The 2087-nt window shown below is 61.0% G+C and overlaps 1 protein-coding gene across 1 annotated transcript in view; it reads right to left on the bottom strand.

Moving 5' to 3' along the window:
* Positions 1–761: 761 nt before the first annotated feature.
* TERT (telomerase reverse transcriptase) overlaps positions 762–2087 on the bottom strand; it is a 29628-nt gene continuing 28302 nt past the window's right edge. The window contains exons 17-18 of the mRNA XM_015563117.1: positions 2037–2087; positions 762–1603 (exon numbers count right to left, since the gene is read on the bottom strand). Coding sequence (XP_015418603.1) covers positions 1500–1603; positions 2037–2087 — 155 coding nt within the window. The 3' untranslated portion in view covers positions 762–1499. The remainder of the gene's footprint in view (positions 1604–2036) is intronic.

The raw sequence follows: 2087 nt of genomic DNA on the forward strand, positions 1-2087 counted from the left end.
CTGATGACTCCTGCCACTCTGCGGACAAGCCCTTCTCTCACTGGGGCTCCTCACAGGGCCCGGAGGACAGGGTGGACCCAGAGGTGGGGCTCGGATCAGGGACGTGGTGGGTATGGAGGCTCTGGTGAGGCTGTGAGGATGGCCCCTCCTCCCCATCACCAAGGCTCCAGACTGCCCACTCCCATACAAGCTCCTCCAGGATGCCACTCACCCATGTCCCCATAACCTCACCCTCCACAGTCCTCCAACTCCTGACTATGGACTAAGCAAGCAGCTGTCTGCTCTCCTGGCCACTGCATAGAAGAGCCCCCAGACCAGCCCCCAAACCCCCTGGTGCCCCCAGCAGCGGTTCTGTGTGGGGCCCCCACCCCACCAGCCAGCAGTATCAGGAACTTGTTAAAAGTGCAAATTCTCAGGTCCTACCCCAGACCTGAACTATAAACCTGGGGGACAGGACCCCAAGTATGTGTGGTTCCAACACCAAAACCCAGAGCTCAGATTGAAATCTGCTGCCTCGAGAGCTCCCAGGTCACCTCCAACCCGAGCCAGTGCAGTCAGGGTAGGCAGGGGAGGGTGCTGGGCTGGGGCCTTCCCGCCCACCCACATGCTGCACCTACCCTGTGGAAGCGCCCTTCCCATCTACCACCTCCTCCCTCCCTCCTACATCTCCCCCCTAGGAGGACCCCCCCAGGCCCCGCCAAACCAAGGGCCCATGCACATCAACTCAATACTCGTGTTTATATAGATAACAATACTTACGTGGCACATATTTTAATACAAACATAAGAAATATTTAAAAACTAAGAAAATATGCAAAGGCTCTTCTCTCACCCCATCCCTGGGGTGGGGGCAGGAGGTAGTGCAGGAGGGGCCACGTGGGGCTGTGTGCTGAGTGGGGTCAGCAGAAGACTCCGGAAGTGGAAGTGGCAAGTGGGTGGGGGCGTGCTGTATGCTTGGCTCCAGGAGGCCTGGGCAGGGCATGGGGACACGCAGGTCAGAAGCGTGGGTGTGGATGGTGGGGAACGGGCTCAAACAGCTGACTGGGCCCTTTGCTTCTGGGCAAGTTCGTCGAAACATGGACTTTGGATGCAGCTGGGGGGCCAGCTAGGGGAATGCTGCTCCAGTGGGTGTGGACGGCTTGAGTCACAGCCGACCAGCAGGAAGGAGGTCACACACACCCACCACACGTGAGCCATCACTGCAGACCAGGGTGACCCCGCAGCAAGGAGGGTGACAAAGGTCCCTGATGCTTCCCTTCCAGATGCCAACACCCCAACCAGGCTCTCGTACCTGCCTCCTCCTGGCAGCGGGCAGATGAAGGACAAACCTGTCACTAGAAAGGGGTGATGGGGGTGGGGCTGGGTGGGCTCTGCTTCCTCGATGACTTGGGGGCAACCCCCTCCAGGGAGCAGCCCAGCCAGCAGCGCAGGTCAGGGTCTCGGGCACAGGTGGGCCCAGCTGGGAATGAGCTTGAGGGCCTGTGAGAAGTTGACTGGACATCAGTCCAAGATGGTCCTGAAGTCTGTGGTCAGGGCTGGGTCGGCTGCAGCCTCCAGGGTGGCCAGCGTCGCCCTCGGGAGCTGCCGGCACAGCTGCGCTTGGGCTGCAAGATGATTGAGATCAGACCTCTTCCCAGAGGGAAGCAGAGAATGTTCACCTCAGCCTCCCGGACCCACTGAGGGGCAGGAAGAGACGGCTGAGTGCTGAGTGCCCACTGTGTGCAGGTCGGGCTCCAGGTGCATGGCCGAGGAGCAGACAGGGACCAGTTAGGATGTCAGAGCACGGAGGAGAGGGAGTGCAGCCAGGACACAGGCTGGTCGTCCTTGGAGGGGAGGGGGGAGAGGTGGAGCGACTGAGTGGGCATGCCAGGCCCCCCAGGTGAGGGAGGCAGGACCCTCGAGCCACCTGTCCACTCCTGTTCCCACCACCCCTGTTACTCAGACACAGAGGGGCAGACAACTGCTCACTCAAGGACAAGGACAGGCCCTGCACCTGCACAGGGGGTGCCTTGGGGCGGGCACTCTGCCCAAGCTTACCAGTCTGGAGTGCTCCCAGGAGACACCTGTAGGTGGCGCTGTGGCGAGACA

The sequence above is a fragment of the Myotis davidii genome, unplaced genomic scaffold (assembly GCF_000327345.1).
Source record: "Myotis davidii unplaced genomic scaffold, ASM32734v1 scaffold135, whole genome shotgun sequence".
In the NCBI taxonomy this organism is placed as follows: domain Eukaryota; kingdom Metazoa; phylum Chordata; class Mammalia; order Chiroptera; family Vespertilionidae; genus Myotis; species Myotis davidii.